At 32.5% G+C, this 12,953-nt stretch overlaps 1 protein-coding gene across 1 annotated transcript; it reads left to right on the top strand.

The window, feature by feature from the left end:
- The first annotated feature begins 5,520 nt into the window (after window positions 1-5,520).
- On the top strand, window positions 5,521-8,173 carry LOC127795376 (protein MIS12 homolog). The gene is made up of 7 exons (XM_052327019.1): window positions 5,521-5,776; window positions 5,868-5,925; window positions 6,006-6,125; window positions 7,060-7,155; window positions 7,254-7,392; window positions 7,801-7,938; window positions 8,030-8,173. Exons 1-7 carry the CDS (start codon window positions 5,655-5,657, stop codon window positions 8,089-8,091), a joined length of 735 nt encoding a protein of 244 aa, XP_052182979.1. The 5' UTR covers window positions 5,521-5,654; the 3' UTR covers window positions 8,092-8,173.
- Window positions 8,174-12,953: the final 4,780 nt, after the last annotated feature.

The raw sequence follows: 12,953 nt of genomic DNA on the forward strand, positions 1-12,953 counted from the left end.
ATCAAGCTTTTGAGGGCTATTTCGGTGGGTTTTGGACGAATATATGGCAAGGGGAGACAGTAGAGGCCTTATACAATACCCTGAGAGTCCAGCGAAGTGTAATATATATCGAGAATAAGTAAGGAATGAAACAACACCAGCTAGATATCTTTTGGACTAAATGTAGGCAAAGAACACCGAGGTTAAGCATGCTTAAGCTAGGAAAGTTCAAGGATGGGTGACCCCCTGGGAAGTTCATGTAGGCCCATCCAGATAAGTTGTTCATGTTTTTCCTATCGCTCGATGCGGGATGTTACAGGTGGTATCAGAGCCAACCCCCGAGCCTTTGAGAGCTGTGGTAGGGAAAACCTCAGCGAGAACGCTAAGTCCCTAAGGGGGTGCGTGTAGGCATCTTAGGCAAATCCCACATCGGCCATGCAAATTGGGGAGATCTGAGACTGGTTGTAAGGTCACATGACGAGGACGTCATGTGCTCAAGGGGGAAGAATGTAATATCTCGAGAGCCCAGAGAAGTGTAGTATATATTGAGGATAAGTAAAGAAGGAAACAACACCAGTTGGATATCTTTTGGGCTGAATGTAGACAAATAACTATCGGGTTAAGCGTGCTTGAGGTGGGAAAGTTCAAGGATAGGTGACCCCCTGAGAAGTTCATGTAGGCCCATCAAGATAAGTTATTTATGTCCTTCCTATCGCTCGATGCGGGATATTACACCTTGGGTTGCTTGAGATATGTCGTTTTGAAGTTTAAATTTGGCTATAAATAGAGGATATGGTGGCCGAGGGTTTTGCAAAATTTGAGCTTCAAATCAACCTCGTTATTGAACAAATTGAGACATCAAACTATAGGGCTTTTATTTCCCATGAGGTGATGATTATTTTAGAAAATTTTGAGAAATTTTGGAGTTCATTTGAGGGGTGATTGGAGTTTCGTCGGAAAAATCGAATCTCGCCAGAGCAGGACTGATTTTTGCTCGAAAGGAGGTCTTTCGAGTGTTGTTTCAATCTCAAATTTGGTCAGGATGATCGAATCAAGGTAGGATATCTTATAGTATAGTCAGTTTAATTTTTCGGTGTGCCGATGTTAGAGAAGATGATTGGAGGTAATTTTTATTATTTTTAAATATTAAAAATAAATAAAAATAGAGTAAAAATAGAAATAAAATGGATAAAATTCTGAAAAAATATTCAGAAATACGGAAAAAATGAATAGTTTTATTGTATGAATTTTTATTGGGAAATTACATGAGAAAATAATTATTTTTAATTTTTGAAAGGAAAGTTAATTAGAAAAAAATAGGAAAAGGTTTTAGAAAATTTCAAGAAAATTTATGGAGGTTATAAATGTTATTTTAGGAATTTTCATGAAGACAAATTCAATAAATTACTTGATTAGGTATTTATTTTAAATTTTGAAAGAAGTTATGACTATAAAAAAATAAGAAAAAGTGTGAAAAAAATTAGATTATTGATGTTTTCCTTGGAAATGATTGTCCAGGAATTGATTTGGCCAAGGATCTTGATGATTTGCATTATTTTTTAGATTGACATGCAAATAAAGGTGATGCATATTTTTTGAGGTATTTCAAACTTCGTGCTAAGGTGAGTGGTTTTGTTCCGAGAACCTATATATAACATGATTGCTTCATTATACATTATATTTATTGAAGTTATGATCATTTTGTCATATTACATGGAAAGTCGTGATTTTTGCATGATACAATATTATTGGCATATTGATGCTCATGCATGGGATTGGGATGTCGTCCCGATAGTATAGCCGTAATTCCTCAAGGGCAAATGATGAAATAACGTTAGGATTATCTTGAAAGCAGGTCGGGATTCTGCTTAGGGTTCCATGCCGGGCTAGTGGGTCAGGAAAGTTACACTAAGACATATGATTGTTTATATTATTGCATCATGTATCATGTTTCTAAACCATCACTAGAAGATTCATCTTCTAATTGGGTTATGCCCCTAGAATATTCAAACGTTACAATTAGGATTTGTAGCTATGGCAAAAGGATGATTGATAACGTGACCGATGGGTTCGACGAATTATTCGAGTATATGCTCATTCGTGAGGATTCACGACACGTCTTTAGCCATAGTTAGAAGATTATACTATATTGAAGATCATGTACAATTATGTATTTATGAGGAATCGTCAAATTATAAAGATAAGTCTCCATATATTTAAGTATTTGATGATATGATGGTATAGATTCTTATATTATGATTAAGTGAATTTAGTTATGTACCATATTAGGTTTCGATTTTAAACTTTCGTATTTATGATGATTATCTATCTTCGCTTATTAATTCTTATTTAGTATGCTGGGAAGATAAACAGGATTATCGAGAAATAATTTATATTGAGAAAAAAAATTTAAAATTTCTAAATTATTTCACGCTGAGAAAAGCGAGATGTTACTTGAAATCTTATTGTCAAATAAATTTTAGCTTTCGTTTGAGAAAGGTACAAGTATAGAATGCATGATAAAGTTGAATATTGTCAGTGTTTTTTCTACTTAAATAATATATTTTTAAAAAAAATATTATTAAAATAATAATAATTTAAACATATTTATCAAAAGAGTAGTGGGTTGTCACGCAATCATGCCACGAGAGGAAGGGTGCCATACAATAGAGATATAAATGCTCTTAGTAATAGAGTTTCTATGATTGGACAAAAAAACATTCTTAGGAAGAGCGTTTATGCTTGGCATGAATTGTACTGTAAACATTCCAAAAAAAAAAAAATGTTACTTTATTTGGCGAATTTTTTAAGTCAAGTATAAAAATGTTTTTTTTAAGAGTGTTTATATACTATTGGGAAGAAATCTTAAATTCCAAACACTATTCTTAAAAGTGCTTCTATGCTTAGACAAACACTGTACATTAAAATATACTTAAAAATAACATTTATATTCTACACTAAAAATACGTACCGTTTAAGTGTTTTTCCCTGAACGACATCGTTTGAGATTGATTGGCTATTAAAATTACGTAAACCTCTTTGCTTCTTCGCTTTACAAACCCTAGTTTTAAATACCAAGTGCTCAAGAGTGAAAGGCAAATGACGAAAGTCAACAGTAACTTCATATGCACATTTTATATTATTTTGTATATATAGATACATGTATATACATATACTATATACGGCATGCTAAGGCACAAATATATTTTCACTTAATGTTTTTTTTTTACCTTGTTTGCATTATTCCTACTCAAAACATTTACTTGTTTTTTATATAATTTTTTATTTACAAGATAATAGTATCGCACGCATATGAGTAGCACCTCGTTCCCTTTTAAGGGTGGACCTATGATTTTTTTGCTTAGAGGGCTTCAATTTTTTTTTTTTTTTTCCAATTGTGAGCTTTACCAATAAGAGAAAAATAAAAAAAAAAAGAAGCAAAAATAAGAGTTTAACTTTATATGCATATTTAACATAATTCATTACCTTAAAAAAAATATAAAAAATTATCAAAAATGTGTAATACAAATACCTTATAAAACTACTTAATTAAAATCACAACCTGTACATGCATTATCCTTAAGACAACTCCAAGGAGAGACATATAAGAAGATACATCAATAAAGTATATAACTAAAATTATTTGAATACATATGAAAATATTAATAAATAAGATATACTAAAAAATAATCATATCAATGTTTCTTAACTAAGGCAACCTCCATATATCTATCTTATCAAAATAGACTTGATATAAAAAAAATAAACTTAGAAAAAAGAAGATAGATTTAACATATCCTTAATCAATATTTTAAATAAAAATATAAAACATATTAATAACCTTAAGATAATATAATATAAGAGGATATTAAATATTTTGACATAAATACAATTATCATCAAAACATTCATAACATAAAATTCAACAGAGTTCACACAACTAATTTGCAATAATGTATTTGATTACATATATTTTTTCACATATCTCAATAACAAAATACAAATCTCTTTGAAGAAATATAGCCAAACACTCTTTAGCTTCAAGAAAGACATATATATATAGATATTTTATTTTTTTTTGCTCTCATCAACATAGTATAAATAATTATTCAACAAGATTAGATGACTTGACATTTGAAGGTTGAATAGTGAAGAGGAAGACATGCTACGTTGTGCATCGACACCTCTGTGTGGCAGCTTTTAAGGTGAATGAAGACTTTCATTACAACCACAATCATAGCTAGTGGCGAGTCCAAGGAGGGAGTCTATGCCAGTCTCAACCAAAAAATATATATATATGTATACATATATATACACCCATAGCTCCTAAAATTAAAACTCTAGTCCTCTCATTCGATCCCTCTAGATCCGCTCCTGATTAGTCTCATAGAATCATAGTCAAAGTTGTTTGCCACTTGTGCCCTTAGGGGCACAAGCCTGCGGTTTTGGAGATTCATGTAGGGACTCGCTTCGTCATGGTTTAAATTATTGTCCCGAAATTGAAATCAAGCATCGTTGGATTCCTTGATTTACTCCATGTACTCTTTGTTAGGACTTGAGTGTATGGGACGCCCACGAAAGCAAGCGCGTAATCCCAAAATTATTTGTCACTTGACATAAATGGTGACGGATGATAGATAAGGTGGACACAATACAAGTCTCTGTCACGATTGACTTATGCCACACAGCTTTCATGACACTTAGTCTATGAGTTTTATTCGACAAGTTAATTTTTGTTAATTAAGATATGAATAAAAAAATATTATATAAAAAATATTTTAATTTTTTTTATCATTTTTAATGTGTTTATTTAATTTATTTGACGATATTTAAAAAATAAGTCACGTGATTTCTTATATAATATTTTTCAGATATGGCTATTTCTCTCCCTCAAAATAAACATATTTTAGATATTATAAATAAGAAAAAATGATGCATATGTCATCTAATATATTCTAAAAAATTTAATAAAAATTTAAAAATTATTCTTAATTTTATTATATCTATTTCATATCTTGATATGAAAAATATTATAATTTTATTTTAGTATAATATTATTTTACTCATTTTAACAAACACTACCTAAATGTATAGTCAAATTCACTCATATCAAAGTGTTACCATCACGAATTCATTTGTTTAGTGTCATCAAACTAACACATTACACTTAGACGACATCAAAATTGAAATACTAGGACCTAGTTGATTGTGCCTAATAAAAAAAAAAAAAACAGGCTAGTCGGGTTTATAGTTAAGTTTCAATTTTACATTACTTTTGAGAGTATATATAATAATGATGCCTTCTATTTATTTGTTTTTTGGATATTAAATTACAGGGTTGTGTTATGCTTTTAGTAAATGTTTATTTGTCAATTTCAAAAAAAAATTTTAAGCATCATATTTTGTTAATTGGTTTCATTTGTCAATTATAGATTTCTCATATTTATGAATGTTTATTTGTTATTTTAATAATATTTTTTAAAAATAATACTATTTAAGTAAAAATGTGTAACAAAAGACTTTAGAGATCTGGCAGCGGAGCTGCGGAGGTGTGTCTCCGGCCCCGAATAGACCGCCTTGCATTTTAGCGGGAAAATCCCTCGATTCGGATATCGTACCCTTTTGAGAGCCTCTCTCTCTTCCCCCTTTCGGTGTCTTTGGAGTTGAATTTCGAAGATGGAAGGCGGTGAAAGCGCGGCGATCTTCGAGTCGCTGAGTCTAAACCCCCAGCTTTTCATCAACGAAGTCTTTAATTCCGTCGACGATTTGGTTGATGGTGCTTTCGACTACTTTAATCAGTAAGTTCTGTGTGTGTGTGTGTGTGTGTGTGTGTTTGTGTATTGATTTTGGTTTCCTTCTCTGAATTATGTTTTGCCGATGATCCTACAGAGAGGCCTCCACGGTGTTGAAAATCGAGGGCACGGACAGGTCCGGAGATCTAAAGAAAGTAAGAATTTCAATTTCTTAAATTTGTTTCTTGGATTTGCCTATTTGGTTCGTAATTGTGGTGCAATATTTACTTTACAGGGCGTTGCTTACCTTCGCAACATGGTTCAGTCCGTCCTGGACAAGCGACTGGGCATGTGGGAGAAGTATACTTTACGGCACTGTTTTGTTGTCCCAGAGGGATTTTCATTACCAAAAGCTGTAAGTTTTATTGCAAAAAATCTGTCTTAACTTCACTGCATTTGTATCAACATTTTTATCTGATTCTGCGAGTAGCGGTCTGAACAAATTATTATTAAGTTTATATCTATAACGCTTCGACCCTAGTCCAATAAGCTAGTTAAAGATTCCTGTAAATAATTGCCCAAGATTTGTCCAGGAAATTACTGACTTGTGACCGAATCCTAGCCAACTCCTCCCATTCCCTGGGCTCCGCGCCCAGCAAGAAATCAGAAATCTCATACCTCAGTCTCAAACACTTTCTTAAACACATGATAGTTGTGCTGATTCCCACGGATGCTACCTGTAACATCGTTAATCACTACTAGTTTAGCATTAAGTTTTAACTAAAACGTCTCTGGTATACTATCAAGGAATGATTGGGCCAGGACATTAATAGTCATATTTTCAGAAATCACATCTATTTGTCTACTCTTGTAATTAAATTGATGCAAAGAATTAAGAGTCAATTTAGTCGTTTCACCATTCAATTTGAACTACAATTTAGAGTTTCGGTATGCTAAACAAATTGGTTTTTTATTGGTGAATATTGGTTAGCTTTTTCTTTGCTCTGTTTTCAATGGTAAGCCATTTGTAGGGTGTTATGGATAATTTAAGTAGGAACCATGAATTTGGTTTATGAAATTTTGGTAATACTGCTCTTGAACAAAGCAAAAGTAAACAGAAGAAAAGTTCTATGTGACCAAAAGTAAGAACGAGTGTGCCCTATAAGAAGTATTACGTAATTATTTTATTCCATTAGAGCAAGATGATGCTTTGCTATCAACCATATCTTTTCTAGAGAAACTGCGTGCCAGTGAGTGATTTACTGTGACAAATGTAATTTTGATTTACTTTTAAGTTTTATTTTTATTCAATTTGTAGCTATAAAAAAAAAATTGAAAATGCTTTCTAGGATGATTCGGCTGGTGAAAGTTCAATGGATCTAGATTTTCTCAGTGATCAAGAGCTCGATGCTCAGTTGGATTCTTTGAGGTATAAGCTTGCTCAGGTAATAGGGATCCAATACTCTGTAAATTAGAGCTCTGCATTGTAAATTGGAGCTGTGTTTTTCATTTGGATTTCATTTAAGGATTGAGTTATATCCAGGTTGGAAAGGAGACAGCTGAACTGGACGGTGAGCTCTACACACTGGAAAGGCAGATCTCTTTAAACAGTGATCTTGCTGGATCTGTTAATGGGGCATTACAGTTATATGAGCAACAATCTCAGCATGGCATGTTCCAAGGTGATTGACAAACCATTAGGCTGTATTGGATCTGAAAGCACTTAATCTGTAGCTTCAGTTGTTGACAGGCCTTCTGGCTTATGCTTTTGGGATGAAAACCTTGGACAGGCAGAGGGTGGCACGGTTTTAGGGGATCTGTCAGAGATGAATTACGTGCTTCCTTTGAATGACCCCCATTACTATGAGATCAACTACCATCACCATTATGTAGGAAAACACAGATGCAGAATATCTTCTATCTAGGAAAAGATGTGATTGAATTTCATTAAAAAAATTGAGATATGCTGGAAAAAAAAAAAAACTCCAGTCCTAGTAAATTGGGTATCCCTGCTGTAGATATTTTCGAATGCAGTTGGTATGCGAGACTTTTTGAAATGAAATCTAATTATAACTTGTTGCTTCTTACAGAATTGATTCAAACTGCATCAGAGCTTCGCAAGAGAATGGAGGAACAAAGGACCAAACGGTTAGAGCAGGAGGGGCGCACTAGAGCAGAGAGGAAACACATCTCAAACGGAGACCTTTTTAGAATGAATTTTGGCAACGGTATTGTCTATTGATAATGTTATCGTAGAGCATTTCAGAGTTAAACGAGTTTGAATGATATTTTTGTTCTGAAATGCCATCTGTTTTGCAGGTCTATCGAACGCAACACCGGAAGAACTTGAAGAGTTTATAGCTGATATGAAGCATGTATGAACTTTTTTTGTTCTCTGCTTGCCATGTGCCGGACAGCTGTTAAGTTGGCCACATCATAAACATGCGCGTATTTTCTTGCTAACCACTATATCTTTCATGCTAATCTCTGCAGTTTTATTATCTGGTTTGCAATGATGCAAGTTTTAGATGTAACATTTTTACCTTTTTGGTCTTGGGTTATATCTGAATAGCCTCTATTCAGTGTCAAAAGTTTTGGGTCTGAAATGTTTTTGCAAATAAGAAATATCAAAACTTGTGATATATATATATATACTGTTGGGTAACTCCTCTAATCTCAAAGTAGAAGTGGTTACACCTCACTGGTGAGGGTTTCATAGAAGATTATGACCGGGTTATTGAGCTTGAGTGTGAGTGACCAGGTTATTTGGAATTGTGAACATTTTTAGTTTTATGTCTAAAACAGTGCTCTGTAAGGGTTTGAATTTTCTCCATTAAAAAATTACATCATGTTAATTTTTGATTGTGATGTGTGATCGATCCTAACATATATAGGATCAGCGCTCGAGATCGTTAACACTATGTTTTGTTCACTGCACCCACTTCGTCCACACCAGAGATCAGGCTATGTTAGATGCTGACATGAGCAACTCTGGTGTGTAAATAGCTCTATACTTAAGAATTCTCTGGTTGTAGTACTCTGAAACAAGTAAAACCTTTGCGGTGGTACTGACTGCAACCCACCCCAGTTGCTCTACTAATTCCCTTTAGCAATACAGATTTGTTTGGTTATAGGGTCGTATCTGAGCAGCCTCCCAGTGGGTCATCATCAAATTGTGGGTTTGTGATCTTCCTGTACGTAATTAAGAGTATATATATTAATGTGCTACTCATTTCAGCCTACTCTCTTAATTATGTTATACTCTTTGGTGCATGATATATAATTAATGGGTGCTATAGCAAGTGGTGGTATTCAAGAAGTGAGTGAAAATGATAAAATATTGTTTGGTTGCTCAATAACAATGATTACATCAATTTAGACTTTGAACTATTTTGTTCTGATCTTACATTCAAAATCAGACCACCGAAGTATTATTGCCGCATTATATGATGGGATTTTTCCTGCTGGGACTTTAACTTTGTTGGAAACTTAAGAAATTAAATCCAATGTTAGTTAATTAAAAAGTGATGTTTAATTCTAAAGTATAGCAAAAGTGAGTTGTCAGATGTATTGGAAGAACATAATGTGTTGGTTTCAAGATTTGAGTGAGAGAGTTGACAAATTGGATAGATACCAAATAGAATAGAAAAATGGCATTTTTTTAAAAAAAAGTAGAAAATGAGAATATAGTTTTTTTTTGTAAATATAATTTTTAATATAAAACATTATAAAAAAGTAATTAATCAATCTCAAAATAAACTTGGTTATCTAACTGAATTTGGTCTCTAAAATGTATTTTTAAATTGAAAATGTATTTTTGATATTTTTTTAATATTATAAAATAGTCTTGAATCACTTTAAAAATTATAAAAATAGTTTAAAAGCGTTTTGTTTTAATATTTTTTAAAATTTTGATACAAAAAATATTTTAAAAATATCGAAACTATGCCAAAAGCCTTTTCGTGCATAAGAGGATAGAATGATCTGTTAATTAGTTGCCTTTGCATCCCTTTTCACGTCCTACCCACCCTACGTTCAAGAAATCGAAAGATAACCCCAAAACAGAACATTTCCTTGGATAAAAGGGACAGAACGATGCGGTGTTTGGAATGAAATACAAACATGGCCTTACAAATGATTGCGGGCCTTGACTGACCAAACTACCCACATGCCCTGCCTCAGGAAGCCTGGCCCATTCACCCTTACAATAAGATGTAAAAACAGGCCCATGTGAGGGACAAAAATGACATCTGGGGAGAACTATAAGGGGGCATTTGGTAGTGGAATTTTTTTCTTAAAATGTTATGTGGAAATTTTTTCTTAAAATGTTTGGTTGAAACTAAGGCTTAGGGGCTTCCCACACATATATTGGTGTCATGTCCATATCAGTATTGCCATCACAAAGTTCCTTGGCCCTTCAAACACAACAAAACAAACAACAAAGGTTTTCTTCAAGATATAGTATTTCCTATAGAGTGCCGCACATCATGATTTTATCAATAGTTAGCATTTTTTAGTGCAAAATTATGGTGTTACATACATTATTAGAGTTAACTTAGATCTCGTGTTACTATATGGGCACAAGTATAAGAAATGTAGATTTTTCGTTCAAAATGTGTGCATGAATACAAATTCAAGGAGAGGAGTTCGTCATTACAATTTTATACCATAGATTAATTGGGAAGGTCTTAATACACTACAAAAAAATAGCACTTTAGAAGCGGTTTTTTTGTCATTTAACGGCGGTTTTAACCGCCGCAAAGTGTTTTAGTGACAATTTTGAAAACCGCCGCTGCTACAGCCGTCGCGAGATATTTAGCGACAATTTTCAGCAACCGTTGGAATAATCGCCGCTAAGTGTTGTTTTTTACGACAGTTTATAAATCACCGTTAAGTCTGATATTTAGCGACAGTTTGCAAAAAATTACTGGCGATTTAGAAACCGCCGCTAAATGTTTAACTATTGTTTTATTTTGAGCGACGATTTTGTTAAAATATTTAATTTCAAAATAAAATTTTTAGCAAACCCCTCGTCAACATTAAATTTTTCCTTCAAAAAACAACAATATTAGTTACAATAACATATTCAAAAAATATATCAAAAAATACAATATTAGTTTTTAATTATTTAATTTAAAAATATTGCGGCGATTAATAATAGCCGCCACATGCACAAATTAAATTTTAATTAATTTTAAATTTTTTCTTTAAATTTTACGGCGGTTTGCATCAAACCACCGCTAAGTGTTTAAATTATTTTTTAATTAATTTAAATTTTTTTTTTCAAATTTTACGACGATTTGCATGCCGCAAAATTTAATTTATTATTATTTAATTAATAAATATTGCGGCGATTAGTAACCACCGCTAAGTGTTTAAATTATTTTTTAATTAATTTAAAAATTTTTCTTTAAATTTTACAGTAGTTTCATAGAAATCGTCGCAAAATTTAATTTGTAATTATTTAATTTCTAAATTTTGCGACCGTTTGTAACCGCTGCAAAATTTAATTTTTATTTTTTTAAAAATAATTAGATTATTCTTAAAATTTAACGACAATTTTTCGAAAACTGCCGCAAAATCTTACAAAAATCGCCGCTAAAACTGTACTTTGCGACAGTTTAAAAACCACCGCAAAATGGCTACTTTTGCGGCAATTTTTAAAACCGCCGCAAAAAAATCGCCGTTAAAATGCTATTTTTTTGTAGTGATAGTTATATTATTTGTTCTATTAAATTCGTAAATTACCTTTAGATAACACTTCTAAATGAAGATTGTAAAATTAATTTAGAACCACTACTATGTGGGCGTTTATTAAGAAAAGTATTTTGAGATTGATAGGAGTCAAAATATAAAATTTTCGCGTCAACACCAAGAACTTAAAAAATAAAAAAATTATTATAGCCCGATATTGTATTAGTAGTCTAACTAAATGAGTGAGGTCAGTGCCGTACTTGAGATTTCGGGACCCTGAGTCGAAATGTAAAAAATGGACCCCCAAATCATAGTGTACATTCAAATTTTATTTTTTATAATAAAATATAAAAAAATATTTATACCATATCAGAATAAAATTAAAAATTTTATAACTGAAGCAAAAATATTAATCAAATTTACATAATCAAATTGTTCGTCAGAGACTTTCGTATCTGCGTTCAACGGATTTTTTTGGGGGAGGATTGAGGAGAGATTTAGATGAGGGCAAAATTGTTATTTTGACAAAGGGACAAAATAATAATTTTATTTCAAATTTATGGGCCCTAAATATGGCAAAATCATGGGCCTCTTGAAATAGGCTATAGGTCCGGGCCTGAGTGGGTTCCAAGTCAAGGAGAAGGACGATCACCTGTTTGGAGAAGTATAGGCGAAGTCAACAAAGCCATGGTCTGGACCAAGCCACTTGAGAATCCTACTATCTGCAACACCAACGTAAGGCCCTTCGCGGAGGCAACAGCCCCGGGGCCGGTGGCCGTCGGTGGCAGCGGTATTGTGCTGAAGGATGAGTATTCGTCGTCGTAGGGGATATATACGACCAAGCGACGAAGAGAATAGAACGAAAAACATAGAGAGCAGCAGCCGCATGGCTGCCGCTTTGAACTCCAATTTACAGAAACGAAAAAGCTTGAAAATGAATGTCTCAGCGTTGGTGTACATATAGAGACATTTCCAACTTATGAATGACCCAATATTTGCATGGTGAGATTAATCCATCTGGCTTTTTTTCTAATTAATTAATTAACAAGCATGTGCTATGTTGAAAACATTTTAAAAACAATTTTTATGGTGAGTATAATACACTTTTGGTAGGTTTTGATATATAATGATATCATTAGTTACTTTATTTTTAAATTTAAAGTAATTTTATAGTGCCCGACCAACCGAACCTTAAAGGTAAAATAATTGTTCACGAGACCTCAAATTTAAGACATTATTTCGAACACCTCAACTTTCATTTTACTCTATTTATCACTTAAGGTTAATTAATTTAAAATTATGAAAACAAGCAACTGAATTATTTTATATATATATATATATATTTAGTCATCATTTGACTAAATTAGATGCTAATTATTATAGTATTTGAACCTGGAAACCTACATTTAAATTGGTTTCGATATTTGTTTTTTCTGTAATTGTGAAATTTATATCACAAAAAAAAAAAAAAAATTATACACGAACAACGTTTGGGTATATATCGAACAGTAAACAAAAAAAATAAGAAAAACTAAATATAGACTGGAGA

Source organism: Diospyros lotus, chromosome 2 (genome assembly GCF_014633365.1).
Source record: "Diospyros lotus cultivar Yz01 chromosome 2, ASM1463336v1, whole genome shotgun sequence".
Classification (NCBI taxonomy): Eukaryota; Viridiplantae; Streptophyta; class Magnoliopsida; order Ericales; family Ebenaceae; genus Diospyros; species Diospyros lotus.